The sequence below is a fragment of the Acanthaster planci genome, linkage group LG10 (genome assembly GCF_054643075.1).
Source record: "Acanthaster planci isolate LZ-2023a linkage group LG10, COTS_SCS, whole genome shotgun sequence".
Classification (NCBI taxonomy): domain Eukaryota; kingdom Metazoa; phylum Echinodermata; class Asteroidea; order Valvatida; family Acanthasteridae; genus Acanthaster; species Acanthaster planci.
Window position 1 is genome coordinate 2248399 of NC_141786.1, and position 26001 is coordinate 2274399.

At 39.2% G+C, this 26001-nt stretch overlaps 2 protein-coding genes across 2 annotated transcripts; both read left to right on the top strand.

Annotated features, from left to right (window-relative positions):
* The first annotated feature begins 1335 nt into the window (after positions 1-1335).
* LOC147797566 (uncharacterized) lies at positions 1336-5141 on the top strand. The gene is made up of 2 exons (XM_087142927.1): positions 1336-1461; positions 3082-5141. Exon 2 carries the CDS (start codon positions 3154-3156, stop codon positions 3757-3759), a length of 606 nt encoding a protein of 201 aa, XP_086999053.1. The 5' UTR covers positions 1336-1461; positions 3082-3153; the 3' UTR covers positions 3760-5141.
* Positions 5142-21808: 16667 nt separating this feature from the next.
* Positions 21809-25997, top strand: LOC147797567 (uncharacterized). The gene is made up of 2 exons (XM_087142409.1): positions 21809-21922; positions 23539-25997. The coding sequence occupies exon 2, from the start codon at positions 23611-23613 to the stop codon at positions 24220-24222; it is 612 nt and encodes a 203-aa protein (XP_086998535.1). The 5' UTR covers positions 21809-21922; positions 23539-23610; the 3' UTR covers positions 24223-25997.
* Positions 25998-26001: the final 4 nt, after the last annotated feature.

Sequence of the window (26001 nt, forward strand, 5' to 3'; positions counted from 1 at the left end):
CTTCCGTTTGAAATGCGGCATGCAGTTAGAGCACCAGTGTTTTTGGCCGTCGTTTTTATTAATATCACCTGTCAACCAAGAAAAGTTTTTAATCCAGGAGTAGTGACTCTTTTCACCTTGGGTAAAATAAAGTAAATTGATAGGTTCAGAAATTTTGTTACTTTTGTAAAGAATGTAAACACTGTCTTTTTTGTCGCAACCAAACACATTGATTGCTAAGTTGTTTTGCGATTTGATACCTACCCAGCATACCTGATGCTGGGAAGCTTATGTTTGTAAAATTGAGACCATCTGCTTCTGTGTAAGTCGAGGTGCAATCGTCATGTATTTTGTAATTTGAATTTGTTTCTAACTGACTTTTAATGTTGCCAGAATAAAACTTTAAAGCTGCTCTCAGTGCCCATCGGATACTCTGCTGGTCGTTGTTTTGGACGTTTATGATTGCTTTTTTGTGCCCCAATTGTGCAGGTAATGGAATATACGGGGCGCCCACCGGGTTGTATTTAACCACGTTGATGTAAAAAGCGTCGACTTTATTAAAGATCCATCCCGATCCTCGTTGTATATGAGCCTCCACGTCCTTTGTCTGTTTTTGCCTCTGTTCAGCGAGTACCTTTTCACGTCGGCTTAATTTGCAACTAATTTATTTTCGCTGGGGAAGGTGAATGTGCCAAGTTCAGTTTTTTTCCAATCTAAACTGCACTTTTAGGGCCGTTTGCAATTTGTAAGAACCAACTTCTTTCAACTCCTCCAACGCTTTCTTCTCGATGAAAGTCTTAGAAAAATCAAATAAGTGCACGAGGTCGTATTCAAGGAAACCGGGTATCAATTCCCAATTGCGGAAGTTACCTTTAAAGCGCCTCACGTTTCTAATGTCGACTTCCGCAATTTCCTCGGGCTGAGTGTAAGCTTTAATCGCTTCAATAAAGTCTTGTTTAACATATCTGTCTTTGTGTGCAAAAGGAATTTTGTGTTCTTGGACTGTTTTCAACCGCTGGCGATATGACAGTGGTGTTTGCGAATTGTTAAGCGCTGTAGTCACATGAGGGCGCTATTCATGTTGTCCATGAATCGTTCGGTACGTTGCCGTGTAGTAATATTGGTGTTTTGGACATGCTATGCGGACACGAGAGATAGTGCCAGGTTTAATAATGCATTTATTTATAAAATGTTAATGGCTTGGTTATGGGGGTTACAGATAAATGCAAATGGGTAGATATTTAATAGTCCAGATCGATTAATAGAGAGATTAAGTTGCAATCAGTTAAGCTTCGGTGTCCATACATGCATATTCATACATATGATATATTGGTCGTTCACGCCACAACCTTGGATCTTTTCCAAATATTCTAGACAACTTTGTAGTCGTCAGGTTCAGGGCCTGGAATGGTCCTGTGGATTTGCTGAATTTACCAGCAGGGTTGGGGCCCTAGGCTAGGGGCAGATTGGCTACATCGACTGGTGAGTTACATGTATATAGCAAGTTATATAATAGCTAATACAAGGTCATAAAAGTGGCTGTATGTAGCGGGGTGCGAGTTGAATGTCAAATTTGCAATGTGGTGTGCACGTACGTGTACCTCCACCTTTGTAATTGTACATGTACATGTACAATATATTATGCATGACCTTGGAAATCCGCAACATGTACATGTTACATCTTAAGTTACATGTAGCACCAGCAATACTCTTCATTGATAATTGAAATTTTAATTCGAATCAATTCAATTCAATTCAAGATCATCCTAAAGGCAATTTCATGCAATTCGGCAATAGGCCTATCGACGTGCGATGTCGAAATTCTGCGTTCTACATAGCGCCATCTACAATAGGTAGACTCCCATGTTTTTTTTTCCGGTGGCACACTCAGTAATTGTGCCATGCAAGCAAAATCCTGTCATTTTTAAAACGAATCAAAATGGTATTTTGACCACTTCACCTCTGAGCAAGGACCCACGTTGATAAATTTCAACGATCTACAGTCTACCACAAAACGTTCGTGTAATCGAGGATATAACAATCATTTCTTACTGAAATAAACGGACGTAATAGAGATAAAACTGGATCTTGAGACTCCATAGATGTGGTCAGTGACAGCTGTGGCAAGCATCATCAGGAAAGCACCGAGTCATGATGAGCCAGCATTTTTTTTTAATTTTTTGTTTTCTCTGGGAGAACATGGAAAGAGATGATTTTATGCCAATTTCTAAAATAAGAGTTTGAACCCACATGCGAAAATTATACTTGAAAAGAATTTGTTTTAAAAATAATAAAAATTTTAGCTGCAAGGTAAAATAAGATTGGCTGTTGATTATCGCATGTCCCATTTATACTTCAAGATTTATCGTACAGTTTGTCCCATGAACGGCCACATTCGAGGGATTGTGAACGATGGTTAGGCTATGAAATCCATGGGCGGATCCAGGAATTTTGTTGGGGGGTGTCGATTTTTAAGCGCAGTGCTGTCATTGTATCTGCCGCGTTCGAAGCCAGTTAATCTCTTTTTGTTCTAATACAAACAAGTTGATGCTTTCGGGGGTGGGCTTGGACGGTTTAGGCATAGATCGCCTAAAAAGGACAGTGAGCAAGACTAGTCTTGTATTGTGGGGGATGTTAAATCCCACCCCCTGGATCCCCACCTAAAGCTGACACAACAAATGCCTAATCTGTACCAGTGTGTGGCAATGGGGAATGACCAGTGAGGTGGGGGTATACTTCCAACACTTCCAACAGACCTCATAGTAGGAAGGTTGAGTTTTGAAATTTAGTGGCTTACCATAATTATTATTACTATTTACATGGGAAGGAATGTTTTTTGAGAGTTCTTACCAACAGTATATCAGAGAACACCGTCATTGGTGTTCCTTAGCCAGCATTTTTTTTATATATTTTTGTTGAGATGCCTTCTGTACACTCTTGCAATAGTGAAAATTACAGGGTGACTCGGGATAGCCCGGACGTTACAGTTTGGAGCTGCTAAACTTATAGTTCAGTAGATTTAGATGATTGCTCTTTGTACTTAACCCCTTTGGAGTGGTTGACCTTCTGTAATAAACGTGTTCCAATGCAAATCTCTTTCAGGGCTGTTTTCTTGGCTGATATTTGATTCCAACGACTTTGGGGCAATACAGCAAGGCTTGTCGGACTGCTAACATGGCGCTTTCATATTGCTGGAAACCATTGCGCTCCATACCAGATCTTATCCCTACTTGCATCAAGATCTTGAAGGACGAGTGGCCGCACTGTAAGGCAGAAATTCTACCGCAACTCGTCAAACAAGAACTCAGCATTGCGCCGTGTTCGTATGGCCTGGTCGAGCACCGAGTTAAAAAATGCAGTATTCTTGTTGGCCATGTCCGATTCATCCCTGTCACAAACAGACAGAGGGCAGTGTACGCTGAAGGGTTCATCATTGAAAAGGAGAGAAGGGAGATGGGTGTTGGTTTGATGGCAACTTCAATGGCAGAGGAAATGGCGTATGAGTGTGGATACAGAGAGCTTTATACAGCCATATATCTTCATTATAAAGATTTCTACCTTAAACGATCTTACTCGGTATATAAGGAACCACTGCACACCGTAGGAGCAAACGTCCTTCTAACCAATACGTCAGTGGGTGATGGTCCAGCATATGTGAGTTGGCATGGTAACACACTGTATCCGGGATGGGAATGGGTGTACCAAGGGGGCGCCATAGCAACCAAGGAAGAATTAGCTGATGAAAATTCGGGTCTATTGGTTACCAAAGTGGTTTCTTAAAACTCATTAAGATTTCATATTTATGTTTTGACACATTTTCAAGTGATACGTTTTTCTTGTTATTTGGGTGCTTTTACGCTAGTAGCTTCTTTATTGTATGTGCTAAATGTTGACATAGGCTAACAAACTCCCTCCTTCATAACTCATTTTTGGTACCGCTTTGAGATTAACAAGTATATATCTTCATTATAAAGATTTCTACCTTAAACGATCTTACTCGGTATTTAAGGAACCACTGCATACTGTAGGGGCAAACGTCCTCCTAACCAATACGTCAGTGGGTGATGGTCCAGCATATGTGAGTTGGCATGGTAACACACTGTATCCAGGATGGGAGTGGGTGTACAAAGGGGGCGCCATAGCAACCAAAGAAGATTTAGCAGATGAAAATTCGGGTATATTAATTACTAAAGTAGATTCAAAATCTAAGTGATTTGTGTGTCCAGCTAGTTGCTTTCATTGGCTCGTCTTGCATTCCACGCGAATGAGAAAAAAGAGTTGTGCATTAGTTTGTCTGTTTGATTATTGCTCAGCCACCATTTCCTGTGTTCGAATGATTTATTCCAGGCATTTTGAAATAAAAACGCTAGAATTAGAAAACACAGTCTGGTAGTTCATGATGTTAGGCTACCACCGTGACCAGGAATAATTAAGACGCACAATTAGCACCTTCTTAGTACCGGAATTTCAGTTATTCATGTTTAGGCTTTTCAATGATGAAGACAAAGTACATTTTTACATAACTGTACTGTTTTTACATAAAATATAGTTCTCCAGAATTCCACAAGCTGTTTATTTCGCAACTGTGTTGGCTTGTTTAGACCCATTGTATTTATATAATGCTTCTCGTTTGCTAAGTACAATTAGGCATAAAATTTAGACTCCATGTTAAAGACGCTTTCAAAAATCAGTTTATAAACCTAGATAGGAACAACGGCAAATAATATGTTCTAATATATCACGTTATACCAGGTCTTATGGGCGAGAATGTCTTCCGGTATCATTTCTTATCTTTCCAGACGTTCTTGCAAACAGACTAAGAACGATCCAAGAAATCAGATTAAACGATTTGACAAATACAACGGATTTGCGAACTTCCATATACGTAGATGATAAAAGTCTTTTTGAAATCTGATTCTGCATTCATTAACTATCTACGTAATACTGAGATAATTATGAAAGATTCCCTGGACCACAATTTAACCTCTAAAAACGAAAAACGTAAATATTGGTAACATAAATTTTGACCAAAATCCTACAGAATTTACAAATTGGCAGCACGAACCAGGGAAAACATTGGGTGTATTATTTTGAAATATAATTAAATGTTATGAATTTTCCCTAGAATAAAAAGGTGATAAATCAACCAATGAAAAAGAAGACACCTGTGGGTACCTGGAAGAGTAACAATAGTAATTAGTCTGGCAATGCCAATATCTACACTTTCAAAAAAATCTTAATTCAAACCCCCAAACATAATGACTCGAGATAGAAAACATAGTATTTCCATTTTTTTCTGGAACAGCAAAACAGATAAAAGTGTTTTTAAAAAGTGATTTGAAATTTAAACAAAGGTGGTCTTAATGTAACTGATTTGGATTTCAAATAGAGAGCACTTCCATGTAACTGAATATTTCAATTGTTCAACAAAAAGATCGGAAAATGGAAAATTCCTTGCAACCATAGAAAATTTAGCTTACGAAGGGTCTAAATCAAGATCACGTTTTTAAGTAAAATATTCTATTATTTGGATAAGTTCACAAAAAGAATTTAGTACCCATTTCTGTTAAATACATGGTGCTGACAAAGACAAGTTCACTTCTTTACTCACTCAGATTTTCTGATCAATTGTCTCCCCTGAAAAAAATTTAGTTACACCAAGGTAACCGTTTCCTTCTGTTGCCAGGTGTCAGCCACGCCCATTGGAGCCTGCTGATACCTGCGTTGAACACACACTGCAGCCTGCACTCTTCAAAGTCGATCTGGCATCTCAGTGTTATTTCCGATGCTAAAGCTGCCGTAGAGATTCATTTGTTTTATATATTTACCAACGGTCATGCCTAGCCTGTCAGTCCTACTGAAACCACATTTCTGCCTAAAACCCGGCCACGCACGTGACAGTCATTTTATCCTTTTGTGAACTTTTAATACTTTTACAACGGTGAACTACGCAGAGCCTTTTGATGTGGAAGTCAATAAGATTTTATAGATTCTCCAGTTGGGTGAGGGATGGCTATCCTGTAATCTTTCTGACTTACAGACAGGTACAGAGAGGAACAGTGCCGAGGAAAATCACAAAAAAATTGTTTCCTGAAGACGAAGAGAGCACACTGTTCGAAATTCCTTCCAACGAATTATCGTATCAAATTGTACAATATTAGATCATTTCGAGAGTATCAAACTCCAGTACGGCAAATCAATGAACACCATTATCATCTGATTTCTTCTGCGTGCATTCCTTTTGTTAAGTGCGCAGCTACGAGTAACTTTAACAGAAGTAACTGTTAGACATAAAAATGACAAACAAGTGTTTGTTTAAGTTACTGAAAAATTGCATTTGCGTGATGAGCTCTATATGACGTAAACAGGGGAAGACAGCACCCAAATGTACAGGTGAGCAACTTGATGAAGATTTGGTTTCCACAATTCTCCATCTAAATGTTCGAAACAGCGGTTACCTTCTGGTGCAGTTCATTCCCGAGGGGGGGAATATATCTCCACCCCCCAAAAAAATTTTTCCTCCCATAAAACCCAATTTATTAATGGGCCACTGGTGTAATAAAGACATTTGACGTTTGCTATGTATTATGGGTTTGGATGACAAACAAGCAACGCATTTTATGCACAACTGGAAGTGTACTTGCAAACTCTGTAGTCTGTTTCCATTTTATTTTATATAAGCCATTATAATATAAGCCAAATTTCATTTCAAGCCGTCCTCTTCTGACACAGAGTTGCATTATTGGTTTGGGATGAAGATATTCACAAACTTCAAAGTTTAAAGGTTGGCGGCAAATGAAAATTCGGGAAATCCCTTCTAACAACACAGGGTTTTGTCACGGACTATGCTCCGAATAAGATTGTGAATATTAATGCTGTAGTACTGCTCAGTCAAATTAACGACGTGGAGCTCATTCATCCCGTATTGACCATTCACGATTATTTTCAGCCTGTAAAGTGACTTGTGCCCTAAAAATGCAATTAAGGGTGATTTCTTCTTCTTACACACATTTTGACAAATTATTCGTTAGTTTGAAAATGTAAATGTTTCTTGTATAATACGTATGCATCTATGAGATGATGAGCAGATGCATAAAATATGCTGAGGAAAACTGTAAATTGATTGATTGGTTCATTCCCCTTAGGTTTATGCAAAAATTACTTTGCTTAGTTGTCATCCAAACCCATAATGCATTGCAAAGGTCAAAAAGGTTAGTTCCTTTACACATGAATGTACTTTGCAACTTAACATTTTATACTCAGGGCAGGGTTGATGGCTGCTGCAAAACAAACAAAGAGGTGGGTTTTGGCTTAAGACCAGCCAGAATAATCTCGGTGATTGTCAAGCAGCAGTAGCTATAACCTTTTTTACATGTACCATAGCCATTGAAATAAAATATTTTGTACACAATAGACTGAACATATTTTGACAATGGGAACACCTTTTTTTCAGCGTAAAGCAGCTATTCGGTGCAAGTATTTAACACATGCCATCTTAAATGAGAGAGCATCCAAATTGACATAAATCCAAATTTATCAGCAACCACGAAGTAAAAAGCAACTTGTGAAAACTTTGCTAAAACAGTCTTGGAAAAATATGCTTCATTTAAAAAAAATACAATGACTATGAGGCTTTCGCAGAATACCATCTAAAAGATCGAATACTTGGAAATGGGGCTTTGGATAAGTTCACGATTAGGATGCTTTCTCAGATCAGATGATTTCTTAGTTTGGATTAAAGGAGATTTCCATAAATACATAAGCCGTCACGTTGTAAAACATGTCTAAATTTCGAAAAAGTTCAAATTGTAAAGTTTTTGTTCTATTCTTAAAGAATTTCGAATTTCAAAAATTCATTTAATTCTAGCGATTACGTTGCGTATACAATCATTCATTCGCTCTTTATTAAAAATTCACTCGATCGGAATCTAAAAAAATAGATCCTTAAGATTTTGTTCGGTTTTTGAAAAAAACATACTAAACCTGTAAAATACAAGCTTTTTAAAAAGGATATTCGCTTAAAACATATTAGATTTAAAACTAAAATGCAATCAATTTAACAAAAACATGTTCCAATTTTTTTGCACTAATTCTACTTTATAGTGGATAACTGGTACTCTGACCGGTATACTGGGGACAGTTCCTAAAATTCTTGGTACAGGTGCAGCTGGAAATGCCCAAATATTAACGATACCATGCGAATGGCCCTTTTCCTCTTTGTAACAATTTTATTTTGTAATAGTTTTCAGGAACATAAAAGAAAAGGTGTTGACGCTAAACTGAATTTAATATGGACAGGATGAGTTCGGAATGGCTCGACTATTTCTGGACATCTGTGGGAGTGTTGGTCACGTGGACATTGGGTGCTAAAGGACCCTTGATAAAAAGAGTAGTCGGAATCATTGGGTCCAGACTGGATGTTAATATGCAGCGAGTTGAACTAGTTTTAGCCGCGGCGAGATAGTACGGTAAGTCGCCGCGGCGAGATAAATGACTCTCTGCGGCGAGATAGTAACTCACCGCGGTGAGATGGTAACTCGCCGTGGCGAGAAAGTAAGTCGTCGCGGCGAGTTAGTATCTCGAAAAAAAGTTTTTTTCAAGTGGCCCTTATACGCTTCCGTACTTTGACGCGCAATTACTTAAAGGTGAAGTCAACGTCTGTTTTTAAAATCAAATCAAAGCCTACTAGCTATGCTTGAATAATTAAAAACAAACCGTCTGCCGTTGTGATAATTCCAAAGTGTCAACAATACTGCACCTTGTGTGGGTTTCAGTAAAAGTAACATGAAGTTGACTTCAAAAAGGTTAGATTTTCACATTTTTCACGGAGGTATTGTAAAATGTGCAACGGTTTAACGAGCCTTATATTTCCTGGCATCTGGAGGGTGCTAATGTTGCGACCATCAAGTTTGCAGATCATGATATGCTTGTTGTGCCAGTCAGCCACAGCAATCTCATCGGGCCGCTTGGAAGTGATGGCATGCGCCCCATCGAACTCCCCTGGCTCCCACTTTGCCTCCAAGTGTTGAGTAGGGAGGTAGCACTTTTGAAGCACTGTCCCACACCAAGCCTGAGATAAGTAAGCCTCTGGTCAACCTCGAACTGATCTATCACTCCTTCGTCTTTGTTTTTAACCGCAGTAACAAGTGCACAGGTACAAGTCTCTTCAGCAATTTTTGGACCCTCTTTTTCTTCAAGATGAGACACTTGTTTTCTTTTTTAGCCCCTAACTTTGAGGTTTTGATATGTTTGTTTCGAGTCGGATGCTGCACCGCTTCGATATGTTGAGACAGTCGAATTGCTTCAGCTTGAACGGCTTTTAGGATGTTGGCAGCGATATCCTCCACCTCTTGAAGACTCACAGTTATTCTGGCCTCAGGCTCTTGTCTCGCTCGAAATGATTTTCAGCCACGCATTCTTGGCAGAGAAACTCTTGGCAGGTGTCGGGTAAAAATGAGTGATCTCATCGTGTTTTGGGCACTGTAGTTGGTACCCGTGAGATGGCAAAGTCCCATCTTCATTAATGTCTCCCAAGGATGCCATCTGTGTTCAATGATAATGAGGGTTTGCTTCTAAATTGGAAAAACAAAGTCCAAAGTCTTGTATCTTCTTGTAGTATGTTCAAGGCAGTAGTAATTGTGTATCAATGTGGCTTTTTGTTGATGATAACATGTTGAATTTGTTTTTTGTTTTCACAAACTCGACTAAACTCGTCACAGATTTATACAAAATTGGATAAATTATTGAATACGACGTTGAACATTTAATTAAATTAGAAATCCCACCCGAGTTAATAGACGCGGCCGAATAAAAATGAAAAAAAAAATCTACGTCCAAGCAAAAAATCAGAACCATGTCAACCCACGTATATATCGTTTCAGTCGACCACGACGTCTCAATGCCGACAACTGCGACCCCAACGTTACCTATGGTCCCTTTGACCCGAGTAAATTAATCACTTCAAAACCCATGATTAAAGAAGGGGCCCAAGTGAGCCAATGCACTTCACCCATTTTTTACCATTACAACGTCCAAAATAGACGCTTGTTGATTATGACGATAGAACCATGTTACGGTATAAACCCGCTTTATAAATACGGCACCCGAGATAAAACCCCCGAAAACGTCAAAGGCCGTCAAATGTGTTACCAAATACAAGAACCTACGACAAACATATTCGATCACATAAATGTAGCCGTTTATAAATTCATCAAATCTCAAGGGTCTAATCTCCCGTCTAACACCGTAAACGCCTACAAAGCCAGTTGCGATATCGATGACCTTAATAAATTAGAGTACGTAGTTAAACCACGTTATACGGCTAAAAACCAAATGTACGTTAAAACAGATCCCTATGCCTCTCTATTTGATCACCGAAAAAGACCGATAGATATCGATAAAGTTATCAATAAGAGATGCGACGCGCAATTATTTATTTATCCAAAAGACGTATACTACAGTACCCACGGTTCACTGTCGTGCGGCGCCAAAGACAAGCCTTGGATGAAATTTATGAAGGGAATCCCCCAACTCGACCTACCACAAACTCCCCCGTACAACCCACGAGACCCAGAAGAAAATTAACTAAAAGATTTTTTTGACAGGGCTAACGGAACCTATGTACGACAGACTTCGTTCTCGAAGCTCATCTCAACCATTAGCCGAGGGTCAAAGAGGAAGCATCATAGTATCTTCCGGTTATCATAACATGGACTGGTTTCACTTTTTGTTAAACTCGATTCCAGACGTTTCTTTTAAGGTTCACTCAGAATCTAAAAGGCTGACTTTGGCCATTACGTTCCCCAATCTCAAGTTGCGACTAAATAAAGAAGTGTCAAAACTATTGAACTTACCCAAAATAAAACTTTTACCCAACGTTATTTATGAACGCAAGTACGATTTATACCCCTTGAAACTCGCGTTTATTCATTGCAAACAATTAAATACAATTGACAACTTTTATAACGGACAGTGTGTAGACTTGCTATACGTGATTGCGACCAGGTCTTGCACCTCAACACCCTTGACGTGTGAAACGCCTAAAAAGTTAATACACAGAAATATCAATGAATTGACTTTTTTTGTTTAAAATGATCCAGGTGAGCTCTTGAATAATATCGGCAAAATTTTAATCGAGTTAGACATTTTTTAAAACCTGTATATAATACAAAGATGATTTATCCCAATTTAAATAAAAAACCGATTTAACCGAACAAGCTGAGAGGTGAGCGAAGCGAGGCGAGCGAAGCGAGCATTAAAATTTACCGCCTTCGAAAGATCGAAGAAATTCAATCCCAGATTCAAAGAGAACGCGACGCGCGCGAAGCTAGCTATAAAAAGATTAAACGGGTACTCACCGCACTCGGTTACGTAAAGTACGGTGCGGAAGCACTGGCCGCTACTTCGGCAGCCGTCGGCATTTCCGACTTTTTGGGTATTGTTACCGGGTCCGTGGGACTTGTGGGACTTGTGGCAGACACCAAATTAAGCACAATCGAGGAATACGTGATTGAAGACGGAGATATATCCCAGAAAGAATTTGCACTTATTTTCCGAGATGAAAAAATTTAAGGAATGAAAGAAAAAAATAGGTCAAACATGCCCACCAAATTGCCAGCAAACGAAGCGGGCAGTAAAGAAGAATTTGAACACCAAGTAAATGAAAGAGCAGAAGCGCTAGCCAACAAACGGGTGACCGTTTTAAAAAAAATCGGTTAAATATCAGGAACAACCACCTCCTTATCAACCGACCAACGACGGCACCTCCTTTAAAATACGTGTGAAACAAAATAAATTGGAGCCAACTTTAGTCGTTTAACAATTTTAGTCAACGAAGACAACTCGTTACGGCCGAGTTTCCAAATTTAACGCACGCGTATAAATTACCGAGAGTAACCCCGGGCGAAGTCGTCAATCGCTGGGTGACCGAGCCGATATCGTTTTATCAAAATCAATTTCATTTTGCGGTCTATTGCGCGAAGACGGCCTGCGGCGTGGGTTTTGACTTGTTATCCGACCCCAATCCATACGTGTCGGCTTTATTCAATTTTCACGTATATTACACCGTAAAAAAAATTTAAGACTGCTTGATGCCCATTTCGAGCGACGACGTATTTGACACATTACACAAAATTACAATCATCGGTAGTTAACAGACACATAAATTTTATACGGAGTTGATCCGAATAAATCATATAAACAAACTTGCGTTGTCAAACGGATTAAGTACCGCTTATTATTACGACAACGGTTACGTACCTGTCCCGGGTAAAAACTACAACGCGCACGATATACACGTGACCAACGGTAAATACGCATGATCTACTTACATGGGCTTTGGCTGGGGTAAACCGCCTAAAGGCTCCGGTCACGCGAGTACTTACATGGTCACCTGGATTTCACAGTCGGACGCAGTCACTTTGGCCTGGTGGGATTTCATTCCTAAAAAGTCTCAGTTGACAGACGTGGGAATCACCAAGGTAAACGAATCTATCCGCGCTTACGTCTACGCCTTACTCGGGCACAAGCACAAACCAAGGCCAGTGTTTCAGCCACTGGCACCGGATTAGACGCGCAACGGCAACTTATTACGATCGTGGAATCGTTAATTAATTCGGACCCGATCTCGAACAATCGATTGACCAATTTCAAGATTCGTTGCAATAGAACGAAAGCCCACAAGCGAGCGAAGCGAACAAACCAGAACTGTTACCAGTGAGCGAAGCGAGCAAACCAGAACTTTTACCCACTCAACCAAAGCAACTTCAACAACCAAAGGAGAAAAAACCTTTTGACGTACACAACAAAGAAAAACTGTCTTTTACTGTAAGAGCCATTGCCGTGGGTGTAATTGGTTTTATGTTGTATAAAGTATTAACTTAGAGTAAACGGAAAAAGTAAAAGGCATTAAAAGAAACTCTTGTTCTCCACGTGGAAAACAAGCGTTTGATTAGTTTTGCCTTTTATAAAACTATTTACGTTTTTTGTATAAAAGCCAAATTTATATAACCGATCGCTAAAAACAAAGTCCACACGTGCTCTGCCACCCACCCAACCGCCTTACTCGCCACGTTGAATATCCAGCTCAAAACGCTACCTATGATTCCGGGCGAAGCGCCTAAAGCTTTCGACCCGAGTTTCTTCAACACGTTTGCCAAATCCCATAATTGACGTTTGATCCAATCTGTAATTCCACCTTTACTCGATAGTTCGGGATGTTCTGGCGTGGGTTCTGTCGTCGGCGTTCCGGCAGCTCTAACGCTAGCTATGATGCTACTAACAATGGTACTTACGGCTAAACTAAAAGCCGTTAAAATGTTTACGATCGTTACGCCTTGCTCCCTAAATAAAATTCCAATTATCTCACGTAGTGTAAAATCGGAATGCATCATAGCTCTAATCGTTTCTTCAATTTGATTGATTTGCGTACGAAGTTTATCCGTATTTCTATTTATAGTTTCCAGTCTTCCGGCTCTCTAGCCGGAAATCGTTTAACTGCTTCCGGAGTTCTTCTCTTTCAGCATCCGTCGTAGCTTTTTCTAACCGATGTAATTTACCCTGATTTAAAATTAATTCCCCTTTGGTGGTTTGTAACGATTCGTCTAAGGCGACTAAAATTTAATCCTTCTGTTTGAACTCCTTTTTCTTTAAAAAGTTCTCCTACGATGCCACTGACTCAGTCGGCCGTTTCGAGAAGCTCTTCCATCTGAATATTTTCGGGTTGAATAGGTTCTAACTCTGATTCAGCTTTTTTCACTGTTTTTCCATATTTTTCAAATCCTAATTTGTATCTAATAAAATCTTGCGCTGAGGTGTTTTCTTTGCCTCCGATATAGCCAGCATCTTTCGCATTTTTTGCGATTGTGTCAAGACCGACAACTACACATGTGTTTCTTTTGTCGGTTACTAGCACATCTCCATATTTATCTTCACCTTTGAAAAATAACCCTCGGCCTTTATGAAATTTAAAATTTTCATAGTGAAGTACTGATGGTACATCTTTTCTTTGGGCAAGTTTAAAATATCTATAAAAGTCGCCTACAATTGGATTAGTTCTGAATATCGCTCTTCCTCGTTCTAACGTATCACCAGTGGGTTCTCTGACAGGTCGGGTGGTTAGCGTCAATTTTGGTTCAGTCGGTTCTGTCCCTGTTTTAGTTCGGTTAATGAGGCTGGTGTATCGTTCCATGTAGACTCTTCTTCTTCTTCTTTTTCTTCCGGGGGTGACGTAAAATCGTCTGGTTCAAATCCTCCTTAGGCCATTCTTTTATAATATACGTTTTTTAAGCGGTGGGCAAACTCGCGGGCAATATACCTTGCGCCACTAGCCAACCCTGGGTAGCCAATGCACGGCTAGACAGCGCGGTCAATTTTAACGCGTCTTCGATAGATAATTTATTTAAATCGGGTGGTTTAATTTTAAATAGCTTGCTCGATAGCATGGCGTAACCTATGGAGATCGCTCAAACTACAGCGCCGTGGTAAACCGTGTTTGCGATTCCATTTACGTCGATTGATTTAGCGTTACTCATCTTTTTAATATAAATAGTTTTTAAATTTATTCCATATCCAAAATTTCTGGTCGCTCGCTTTTTGGTGGTTCAACTTTCATAGCCGTCAACTTATTTTTCCAGATTAAATAGACTGCGACCGCACCAATCGCTAAGCCACCAAATATTAAATTTCTATTTTTTGAAACCGTTTTATAAATTTTATTTTCCGATCTAGGTGTTTCACTCAGTTCGCCTAATTTCATCTTGGCGAGCTGCTGCTTCATCTTCCTGTTATGTTCGGCTAATTTCTTACCTTGTTCCACTCGGATTTTAGCTTTAGTCACCGTTTGGATTTAGGATTTTCTCGGGCTCGCTTCGTTCGGGCTCGCTTTCGCTTCGCTTGTTGACATCCTCTTATAAACTCCAGATGCTTTGTTGTAATTATAGCATAGTCCCATCGTCTGACTAATAATCGGGTCGTCGTTTAGGTCTTTTGTCAGCGCTTCTTCGGATTTTAAGTTGATGTTAATCCCTAAGAGATCGACCGGGGGTGGCTATCCCGAGTAAACGCACGTACAAACTTAGTTGCCGAAGTGTTCACGATTTCTATACCGAATTTAACTTCGTACAGATTGGATAATTTTTCTTGACCTTTGGGGCTAAGAGACTCGATGTCTTTGACGGAATATTCTTTACCCAAATATTCTTTAGATTCGCCAGAAGCAACGATTGAACAGAGTCTATCTTTTACGTTAGGTTAGGATTTCTTCGGTTGATTCGCTTTTTGAATCGTTGAAAATTGATTTGATGTCTTCCATTTTATTATATATGATTTAAAATTGTTAAAGGTGTGCTTTAAGCGTAGATATTCATAGGTGTAATAAGTTAAGATGACTGCAATAAGAAATTGAATAAATATTTGTAGTAGTTATAACATTGCTGCTTATTTGTTATAACTAAAATAAAAATTGTTATAGCCAGACTCCTTTAGCCCAGCTATAACAAAGGGTAATTAATTAAGAAGTAATTTATAACTAGCTTTTATAATAGTGATGCGAATATTCAATCTCGAGTTGATTTTTATTGTGATTACACTTTAAACAGGAAAGAACAACATTGGCCTTATTGTGACCGTACCTATTATCCAGACATTCAATCGTGCATAAATCGTCGCGATGTTTGGTGAATTGCATCTTAACTTTACAATCTGGATAAAAGCAGTATTTATAATTCTCTACTAGCCTTCGGCATAAATCAGTATTTATAAAGCGATCGGGGTCGTATATATTGTACTTTTTATCTTCACGGTGGCAATTAATAATCCATCCTAATCGTCACTTCAATTTTACAGATTTTACACTTGTCTCTTTACCGCCCATGGATACAAATTTCCGACCCATTACACTGAACGCAATGATATCTCTGCTTACCATGGATACAAATTCCCGAGCCATTACATTCGATGCATCGATATTTCTCCTTACCATACGGGCAAACTCTCCGTTGTTTACTTTCTTTCATTTTACTTAAACAGTCGTTTGTCTTACCGGTCTTTTTGCTGAATTTTAAAATTAGAGAGATCTTTAATGTAACGGCATCTCGTACACGTTTTTGTTTATTATCTTCTACCATATTCATGTTTGGTTAGATCGATTAAATTATTTCTCAATTTTTCTCACGATAAATCATACGAAACAGGCGGTTCTGTATTTAAAACAAGCTTGCTAAATTTAACATCGCGTAAGTATTTTTTTGATCTCTTCTCTTTGCTCGTCGGGTACCACATCATTTTCAGATAAACATTGATCAAACGAATTTCGGTCCTAGCAGTGGAGTAAAGCTATCCAATCCGTATTCTCGCGAAAATCTTTAAGAACCGAATTATATTTTTGGCTAAGCAACCAACATACATGAATGATTGTAATGCCGGCAGCTAAACACCATCCTACTTAGAGCGCACGGGTTGCTTCCTTTAGAATTCTTTCTACGTTTAATAAACTGGTCAGCTGCGCAGTCGTCGATGATAAAAAGCGTATTTATTCCATCAAATAATTTTGAGCAAATGAGACAAGAACGCGCGAGTCAGCAGACCTTTGTAAACGTGGACGAAGCGTTACGAGCTTACAGCGAATTGACCGGTAAAATATCATGCCGTTACCACCAGAACCTAAATTGTCTGATTTCTACGAGCCTTCAGAGAATAAAAAAATTCGTGAGTTTGTGTGGATGTTAGGTGGGACGGCCTTGGTCGGTTTCTTAGCGTATCGATTTGCGTAACTTTATTTTAAAATGGTGGAAACATTTAAAAAACTGTTTTACAGCCCACAGGGTTATTGGAAACGAGAAAGCGCAGTCGATCATCTACACAAAAAGACCGGTTCTGACAAATCAGTTATTATAAACTGGCTAAAAGCAGGCCGTTTGACAAATATATTTACCCGCACCTGCGTACGTACCGAGACCTACAATGTTGCAAACCGAGTTTGTCAAACCAAACAAAGTGCATCAAATGGATATATTATATTTACCCTGGGACCGCGAAAGAAAAACGTTTAAATACGCTTTGACCGTAGTAAAACCGCCGAGCAAGTGAGCGTAGCGAGCAAAAACATTTGCGAGCGATCACCTCTGACCTGGCCTAAAATTATAATGGTAGACTCTGGATCTGAATTTAAAGGCGAGTTTAAAAAGTTAATGACAAAAAATAAAGTAGAAATTCAAGTGGGCGAGCCGGGTGTTCATAGGTCGCAGGGGATCGTAGAAAGGTTTAACCGTACATTGGCCGAGCGTTTATTCGGCCATCAATACGCTCAAGAAATGTTAAACGTAGTAGTTTGTAACGTGGAATGGGTAGAACGTTTGCCTCGGGTCGTGAAATCGTTAAATGAGGAAAAACGCGTTTAATTGATGCTGTTCCTGCAGAAGCCGTTAAATTAGACCGAGTGAAACAAGCACGGAGTGCGCCTCCAACAACAACCCAAAGAGAACTACCTCCACACGTGGTCGTTAGGTAACTCTATTACCTGGGCGAGCAATAGGGCGGCACCGTCAGAAGGGCGACAGACTCCGTCTGATCAGTGGACGTTGTATCAAGTGGAGAAGCGCACCAGTCAATTTACACGAGTCCAGGGTAAAAGGGTAAAAACGGGTCCCACTTTGTATTATCTGTTAAATGGGCCAAATAGGAGTTTCGTCAAAGAGGAACTGCAAGTCGTGCCCGAGAATACCGAATTACCGCCCAAGTCTTAACTGCGCAAAAACCGAATTGAGGGCTTCCTCTTTGTCTTTAAAATTTGAGTTGTAAACCCAGCGATAGATAAATGATTCGTGTTGTGCTCGCTCCGCTCGCTTAGGCTTAAGGGATTGCTTAGCTCGCTCGAGTTCAGTTGCTTTAAATCCTCTAATTCTCGATTTATAGTGCCCGAAAGCTAACGTATCAACTCCGTCTGATAATATATAGCGCTTTGTGTCTAAAAGTGACAGACTCAACTTATTTTGCGACACCGTGAATATTTGATGTTTATCTGATTTAAATAATTGCTGTTTATTGAAATGTTGCTTTTGTTCAAATAGGCAGCTTTTATACATCTCGTGGGTTAGGTTTTTTTGAGTTACTACTTTTGTTACCCCTTTCGTCTTCTTTAAATTATGATCGGTAGTTAAGATCGAATACATTTTTGGGCGTATACAAACTACTTTGAAATTAGTTGACCACCATATTCGTCTTTTATTTTGCCAATGACTTTTTTATTTTCCAGATCGTAAAGTCGATGATCGGGTGGGTAATTGCTAAAGTCAAATAATGTACGCTTTTTACTCAAACAGCGGTTTAAATCGTCGGTTTGAATCTGAACTAACAGAGAATCAGTTCCTTGTAAAGTAAATTTACTTTTTCATCAAAATTTGAATTTAGTTCGTTGTAATAGAAATCGTACATTAAAGTTTTGGATACGTCTAATACGCTTACTCCGCAATAGATTGGCTTATGTAATTTTGTTTTCATACGATATATTTCCACGAATGAAAGATCGCACTCTTTAAACGGCACGGTTGATTTGTAATTCGGTTTAGAAGTTAATTTTTTGTACTTATTTGCGTCCTGTAAGTCCCTCAATAAATGACCATCCATACGATATCTGACATTCTCCATCGTTTTGCCGAAAGTAGAATTATTCATCAATTTGAAGAAATCCTTCTCAAAATCAGATTTGGCCAGTTTGGGCAATTTGGTATTTTTGTTGATGTAACTTTTCATCCAAGGCCATTGTTCAAACGACATGACGCAATGTACCTCTTTTAATTCTAATTTGAGTTCTAAATATTTTTGTAAAGTTCGGTAGTGAACTACGTAATTTTGTTTGGCGCTTAAAGTGACCACGAGTTTGTTCACCGAGGTTACTTTTTCTCCTTGGTCAATAAATTTTTTTTGGGAATTGATATATTTTCGGGTGCCTGCGAGAAGTCGTTGTGTTTGTCGTTTAGGTGTTGCGAGTAGTCTAAGGTCACTTCAAACATGTAACCGCGCGTGTCTTCGGCTTGTAACCTGGAAATAAACTCGGGAGTAAATTTGTCTAAGCTTTTTAGCCACTGAAACTTACCCACGGGGAGATATTGACTCATGGCCCAAAAATTATTTGCGTCTAGGTACATAATATGAGACTCCGGCTGATTTGGGTCGTAGTCAGGTAGCTCCGGGTTATTTGCCTTTGCGTATCGCTTTGCTCCCACACTAGAGATACCACCTCTTTTTGCCCTTTCAAAGAACAAGTGTTTATCAATGTCTGTCAGTAGTTCCAATTGCATACCTGAATGCTTTAACAAAGCATCCCACGGCAGGCCCGGTGACGTGTAATAGTAGTCAAGGTTTGGTCAAGGCCGTAATTCTGTTTACAGACTTTCCGGAAGTTCTCAAAACTGAGCAGCCGCTAGCAATAACACATCCGTTTCCACGTATAAGTCGTGGTAGTCACCTAGGTTTTTACAACCAAACGTGTGCCATACTGTCTCTGCACGAGCGTAGTCACGGTGGATTGGCGCAAAGTGCTATAAAAAGCGTCTACTGGTGGTAAGCTCGTTTCTTGAAACCGATCAAAGGAATCAATATATTCGTAAGGAATCAATAATTTGTTTTTTTCTGGAAACCTTTCGCAAAGTAAGTAAAATCATCGGGTGAACAATTTTTAAGCAACCAATCTAGCAAGGTCGCCATAACATGAAAGGAGTCTAAAAACGTAAGTTGGCCAAACGAAAACGAAATATAGTTCTCGGTATTTTTAGCAATTAATTTTATTACTCGCGAGCGCCCTGCATGATTAAATGCGCGTCGTATTTTTTCTAAGTTGTGTAAAATAACCGGGATGGGCGTTTGATACGGGACAACTCTTAACTTGAGATTACAACCTGCGTGTGCTGGACCTCGGTACTTACCCGTCACGTGATCTCTGACCTTGCTAAATTTGTTGATGGGCTTTTTTGCAAGTTATAAAAAAATCCCAGTGCCCATTTCCAAATTCCATTTGGAAATGGGCACTGACAGAGCCAAATTCCATTTGGAAATGGGCACTGACACTGATATTCTTTTGTCTTGCCGATAAGCTTTTCACAGATCCAGCAGCAAATCATAGATTTTTTGTAACTCGGGTGACCAGATCAACGGCTCTGTTTTTAAATGTTTCGTTGATCTTGTCTGCTTCCTCAGAAAGCGATTGCACAAATTTAACCATCGCGTCTGTACCTCTATAAATCTCGCTTGAAGTGCAAATCCCATCGCATCTCACGACCGCGTATGAGTAGCCGCAAGGCTGATGGGCTTGTGTTTTGACCGTGTTTGTTTCTGTTGGCGGTAATGTTTCTAAAACCGACTCAAAATCAGCGTAAATGACAAAAGGGGCTGCTTGTTTGTTTTTATAATTTTCAAACGTAATTTGACTTTACAGGGAGCCGCATCTAACCCTTGACAATCTTCTTTGTGCCCGCTTAACTTTTCTTCCGTTTGAAATGCGGCATGCAGTTAAAGCACAGTGTTTTTGGCCGTCGTTTTTATTAATATCACCTGTCAACCAAGAAAAGTTTTTAATCCAGGAGTAGTGACTCTTTTCACCTTGGGTAAAATAAAGTAAATTGATAGGTTCAGAAATTTTGTTACTTTTGTAAAGAATGTAAAGACCGTCTTTTTTGTCGCAACCAAACACATTGATTGCTAAGTTGTTTTGCGATTTGATACCTACCCAGCATACCTGATGCTGGGAAGCTTATGTTTGTAAAATTGAGACCATCTGCTTCTGTGTAAGTCGAGGTGCAATCGTCATGTATTTGGTAATTTGAATTTGTTTCTAACTGACTTTTAATGCTGCCAGAATATAACTTTAAAGCTGCTCTCAGTGCCCATCGGATACACTGCTGGTCGTTGTTTTGGACGTTTATGATTGCTTTTTTGTGCCCCAATTGTGCAGGTAATGGAATTTACGGGGCGCCCACCGGGTTGTATTTAACCACGTTGATGTAAAAAGCGTCAACTTTATTAAAGATCCATCCCGATCTTCGTTGTATATGAGCCTCCACGTCCTTTGTCTGTTTTTGCCTCTGTTCAGCGAGTACCTTTTCACGTCGGCTTTATTTGCAACTAATTTATTTTCGCTGGGGAAGGTGAATGTGCCAAGTTCAGTTTTTTTCCAATCTAAACTGCACTTTTAGGGCCGTTTGCAATTTGTAAGAACCAACTTCTTTCAACTCCTCTAACGCTTTCTTCTCGATGAAAGTCTTAGAAAAATCAAATAAGTGCACGAGGTCGTATTCAAGGAAACCGGGTATCAATTCCCAATTGCGGAAGTTACCTTTAAAGCGCCTCACGTTTCTAATGTCGACTTCCGCAATTTCCTCGGGCTGAGTGTAAGCTTTAATCGCTTCAATAAAGTCTTGTTTAACATATCTGTCTTTGTGTGCAAAAGGAATTTTGTGTTCTTGGACAGTTTTCAACCGCTGGCGATATGACAGTGGTGTTTGCGAATTGTTAAGCGCTGCAGTCACATGAGGGCGCTATTCATGTTGTCCATGAATCGTTCGGTACGTTGCCGTGTAGTAATATTGGTGTTTTGGACATGCTATGCGGACACGAGAGATAGTGCCAGGTTTAATAATGCATTTATTTATAAAATGTTAATGGCTTGGTTATGGGGGTTACAGATAAATGCAAATGGGTAGATATTTAATAGTCCAGATCGATTAATAGAGAGATTAAGTTGCAATCAGTTAAGCTTCGGTGCCATGAATATACATGCATATTCATACATATGATATATTGGTCGTTCGCGCCACAACCTTGGATCTTTTCCAAAACTTCTAGACAACTTTGTAGTCGTCAGGTTCAGGGCCTGGAATGGTCCTGTGGATTTGCTGAATTTACCAGCAGGGTTGGGGGCCCTAGGCTAGGGGCAGATTGGCTACATCGACTGGTGAGTTACATGTATATAGCAAGTTATATAATAGCTAATATAAGGTCATAAAAGTGGCTGTATGTAGCGGGGTGCAAGTTGAATGTCAAATTTGCAATGTGGGGTGCACGTACGTGTACCTCCACCTTTGTAATTGTACATGTACATGTACAATATATTATGCATGACCTTGGAAATCCGCAACATGTACATGTTACATCTTAAGTTACATGTAGCACCAGCAATACTCTTCATTGATCATGGAAATTTTAATTCGAATCAATTCAATTCAATTCAAGATCATCCTAAAGGCAATTTCACGCAATTCGGCAATATCGACGTGCGATGTCGAAATTCTGCGTTCTACATAGCGCCATCTACAATAGGTAGACTCCCATGTTTTTTTTTCCGGTGGCACACTCAGTAATTGTGCCATGCAAGCAAAATCCTGTCATTTTTAAAACGAATCAAAAATGGTATTTTTGACCACTTCACCTCTGAGCAAGGACCCACGTTGATAAATTTCAACGATCTACAGTCTACCACAAAACGTTCCTGTAATCGAGGATATAACAATCATTTCTTACTGAAATAAACGGGCGTAATGGAGATAAAACTGGATCTTGAGACTCCATAGATGTGGTCAGTGACAGCTGTGGCAAGCATCATCAGAAAAGCACCGAGTCATGATGAGCCAGCATTTTTTTTTTATTTTTTTTTCTCTGGGAGAACATGGAAAGAGATGATTTTATGCCAATTTCTAAAATAAGAGTTTGAACCCACATGCGAAAAATTATACTTGAAAAGAATTTGTTTTAAAAATAATAAAAATTTTAGCTGCAAGGTAAAATAAGATCGGCTGTTGATTATTGCATGTCCCATTTATACTTCAAGATTTATCGTACAGTTTGTCCCATGAACGGCCACATTCGAGGGATTGTGAACGATGGTTAGGCTATGAAATCCATGGGCGGATCCAGGAATTTTGTTGGGGGGTGTCGATTTTTAAGCGCAGTGTTGTCACTGTATTTGCCGCGTTCGAAGCCAGTTAATCTCTTTTTGTTCTAATACAAACAATTTGATGCTTTCGGGGGTGGGCTTGGACGGTTTAGGCATAGATCGCCGACAGTGAGCAAGACTAGTCTTGTATTGTGGGGGATGTTAAATCCCACTCCCTGGATCCCCACCTAGAGCTGACACAACAAATGCCTAATCTATACCAGTTTGTGGGCAATGGGGAATGACCAGTGAGGTGGGGGTATACTTCCAACACTTCCAACATACCTCATAACAGGAAGGTTGAGTTTTGAAATTTAGTGGCTTACCATAATTATTATTACTATTTACATGGGAAGGAATGTTTTTTTGAGAGTTCTTACCAACAGTATATCACAGAACACCGTCATTGGTGTTCCTTAACCAGCATTTTTTTATATATTTTTGTTGAGATGCCTTCTGTGCACTCTTGCAATAGCGAAAATTACAGGGTGACTCGGGATAGCCCGGACGTTAGAGTTTGGAGCTGCTAACCTTATAGAGAGATGTCCAGTAGATTTAGATGATTGCTCTTTGTACTTAACCCCTTTGGAGTGGTTGACCTTCTGTAATAAACGTGTTCCAATGCAAATCTCTTTCAGGGCTGTTTTCTTGGCTGATCTTTGATTCCATCGACTTTGGGGCAATACAGCAAGGCTTGTCGGACTGCTAACATGGCGCTTTCATATTGCTGGAAACCGTTGCGCTCCATACCGGATCTTATCCCTAATTGCATCAAGATCTTGAAGGACGAGTGGCCGCACTGTAAGGCAGAAATTCTACCGCAACTCGTCAAACAAGAACTCAGCATTGCGCCGTGTTCGTATGGCCTGGTCGAGCACCGAGTTAAAAAATGCAGTATTCTTGTTGGCCATGTCCGATTCATCCCTGTTACAAACAGACAGAGGGCAGTGTACGCTGAAGGGTTCATCATTGAAAAGGAGAGAAGGGAGATGGGTGTTGGTTTGATGGCAACTTCAATGGCAGAGGAAATGGCGTATGAGTGTGGATACAGAGAGCTTTATACAGCCATATATCTTCATTATAAAGATTTCTACCTCAAACGATCTTACTCAGTATATAAGGAACCACTGCACACCGTAGGGGCAAACGTCCTCCTAACCAATGCGTCAGTGGGTGATGGTCCAGCATATGTGAGTTGGCATGGTAACACACTGTATCCAGGATGGGAGTGGGTGTACAAAGGGGGCGCCATAGCAACCAAAGACGATTTAGCTGATGAAAATTCGGGTATATTGATTACCAAAGTAGTTTCAAAATATTAGTGATTTTTGGGTGTCCAACCAGTTCTTTCATTGGCTCGTCTTGCATTCTACGCGAATGAGAATAAAGAGTTGTGCGTTAGTTTGTCTGTTTGATTATTGCTCAGCGACCATTTCCTGTGTTCAAATTATTTTATTCCAGACATTTTGAAATAAAAACGCTAGAATTAGAAAACACAGTCTGGTAGTTCATGATGTTAGGCTGCCGCCGGGACCAGGAATAATTAAAACCCAAAATTAGAACCTTCTTAGTACCGGAATTTCAGTTATTCGTGTTTAGGCTTTTTTCAATGATGAAGGCAAAGTACATTTTTACATAACTGTACTGTTTTTACATAAAATATAGTTTTTCAGAATTCCACAAGCTGTTTATTTCGCAACTGTGTTGGCTTGTCTAGACCCATTGTATTTATATAATGCTTCTCGTTTGCTAAGTACAATTAGGCATAAAATTTAGACTCCATGTTAAAGACGCTTACAAAAATCAGTTTATAAACCTAGATAGGAACAACGGCAAATAATATGTTCCAATATATCACGTTGTACCAGGTCTTATGGGCGAGAACGTCTTCCGGTATCATTTCTTATCTTTCCAGACGTTCTTGCAAACAGACTAAGAACGATCCAAGAAATCAGATTAAACGATTTGACAAATACAACGGATTTGCGAACTTCCATATACGTAGATGATAAAAGTCTTTTTGAAATCTGATTCTGCATTCATTAACTATCCACGTAATACTGAGATAATTATGAAAGATTCCCTGGACCACAATTTAACCTCTAAAAACGAAAAACGTAAATATTGGTAACATAAATTTTGACCAAAATCCTACAGAATTTACAAATTGGCAGCACGAACCAGGGAAAAACATTGGGTGTATTATTTTGAAATATAATCAAATGTTATGAATAGCCCTGGAAGGAAAAGGTGATAAATCAACCAATGAAAAAGACGACACCTGTGGGTACCTGGAAGAGTAACAATAGTAATTAGTCTGGCAATGCCAATATCTACACTTTCAAAAAAACAAATCTTAATTCAACCCCCAAACATAATGACTCGAGATAGAAAACATAGTATTTCCATTTTTTCTGGAACAGCAAAACAGATAAAAGTGTTTTTAAAAAGTGATTTGAAATTTAAACAAAGGTGGTCTTAATGTAACTGATTTGGATTTCAAATAGAGAGCACTTCCATGTAACTGAATATTTCAATTGTTCAACAAAAAGATCGGGAAATGGAAAATTCCTTGCCAGCATAGAAAATTTAGTTTACGAAGGGTCTAAATCAAGATCACGTTTTTAAGTAAAATACTCTTTTATTTGGATAAGTTCACACAAAGAATTTAGTACCCATTTCTGTTAAATACATGGAGCTGACAAAGACAAGTTCACTTCTTTACTCACTGATGATGTAACCTGATTGCACGTTGAAAATGAGATTGTACTTGTACTCTTACGTTCTTTCTGTACTTTTTTGGTTTACATGTAGTTGTTTTTTGTTTTTACATTTTGTTTTACCTAATTATCCTTTGAAAAGAAAAACTATAGGCCTTTATTTTTGTATATACATCTAGCAATATATATCTATGACTAGAAAGGTTATCCTGAAGTTAAGTGTTAAGGAGAAACGTCTTTTTGTGAACTTAATAGATCTTCATTAACAGAAATATAACTGAGGCGAAATAAATTTTAGTGCATTGCAAAATACCCAAATCAGGCTTTATTTATTAATTTAACAATTGCTGATAGAATCAATGCAGTAGCCACAAGTATACC

Coding starts and splice junctions, on each gene's coding strand:
- LOC147797566 (XM_087142927.1), top strand. CDS start 3,154: ATGGCGCTTTCATATTGCTGGAAACCATTGCGCTCCATACCAGATCTT.
- LOC147797567 (XM_087142409.1), top strand. CDS start 23,611: ATGGCGCTTTCATATTGCTGGAAACCGTTGCGCTCCATACCGGATCTT.